Source organism: Phaethon lepturus, unplaced genomic scaffold (assembly GCF_000687285.1).
Source record: "Phaethon lepturus isolate BGI_N335 unplaced genomic scaffold, ASM68728v1 scaffold22351, whole genome shotgun sequence".
NCBI lineage: Eukaryota > Metazoa > Chordata > Aves > Phaethontiformes > Phaethontidae > Phaethon > Phaethon lepturus.
In genome coordinates this window covers 8,963-9,904 of record NW_010520089.1, presented here as the reverse complement: position 1 = coordinate 9,904, position 942 = coordinate 8,963, and the positions used below count along the sequence as shown (strand labels likewise).

Here is a 942-nt window from a genome sequence, read left to right as displayed (position 1 = left end):
CCGCAGCCCAGTTCTCGCCCCCGCCGAGAAAGCAGCATTTGTTTCCCCCCCACGGAGGTGAAATATTTAATATGATTTTTGGTTTGAGATGGATTTTTAAGTGAAAGCCCTTGCAGAGCCATCCTGCCTGATGAACAGTGCTCAGCCGCTGCAGCCCCTGCCCACGCCACAGCACGCGGGGAGGGTCCTGGCTCTTCCCAGCTGGGCTAAATCGCCTCCGAGCAGCCTGGGTGTGATCTCTGCTGGCAGAGCTGGGGGTCAAACCAGCACAAAGAGCCCCAAAACCCCAAGGGGCTGAGGAGCCTGGAGTGAGACGGCTTGAGACCACCCAGCTTCTGCGCCCTGAGGGGTCCCATGCTGCGCCGAAGCAGGACATGGGCATCCCGCCCTCCTGAGCAGCTCTGGAAAGGTCCCTTTGCCCACCTCTTTGGTCGTTTTCGGTTCTCTCTGGTCCTATGGTGCCAGCATCCCTGATCCTTACCTGGGCAGTGGCTGGGGATGGCCCGAACCCGAAGGACGTCAGTGCCGCTACAGCCAGGCTGTTCATCACCACCTGGTGCATTTGGGAGTTCTGAATCATCATCAACTCCATTAAATCTGCCGGAGGGTAAGGGGCTCCATGTCAGAGAGAGATCGGAGCAAGGGCACGACAAATGCGGCTGTGGGATGAGTGCCGCAGCTGGGGCGGCACCAGGGCTTGTCCCTGTGCCCAAGCAGTGGGAGCTAAGCCAGACTCCCCCCACCCCAACTTGGAAGGCCCATGGGGCATTTAAAAATTATTTTGCTTGGATAAAGCTTTAAAATAGCCATTTTTCAGCCTGTTCTTCTTTGCAAATGTGATTAAACATCTGGTCTGGCTCGCTGCAGGCTGCTCACAAAAGGTGATTAGTGGTGCTGGAGGCATCAGACTTTCCACCCATTTGGAGGACAATTGCTCCGGTC

General features: G+C 56.6%; 1 protein-coding gene across 1 annotated transcript in view; it reads right to left on the bottom strand.

The window, feature by feature from the left end:
- PRR29 (proline rich 29) overlaps window positions 1-597 on the bottom strand; it is a gene marked incomplete at its 5' end in the record, with an annotated part of 1,702 nt that extends 1,105 nt beyond the window's left edge. The window contains one exon of the mRNA XM_010297291.1: window positions 482-597. Coding sequence (XP_010295593.1) covers window positions 482-597 — 116 coding nt within the window. The remainder of the gene's footprint in view (window positions 1-481) is intronic.
- Between the last annotated feature and the right edge of the window lie 345 nt (window positions 598-942).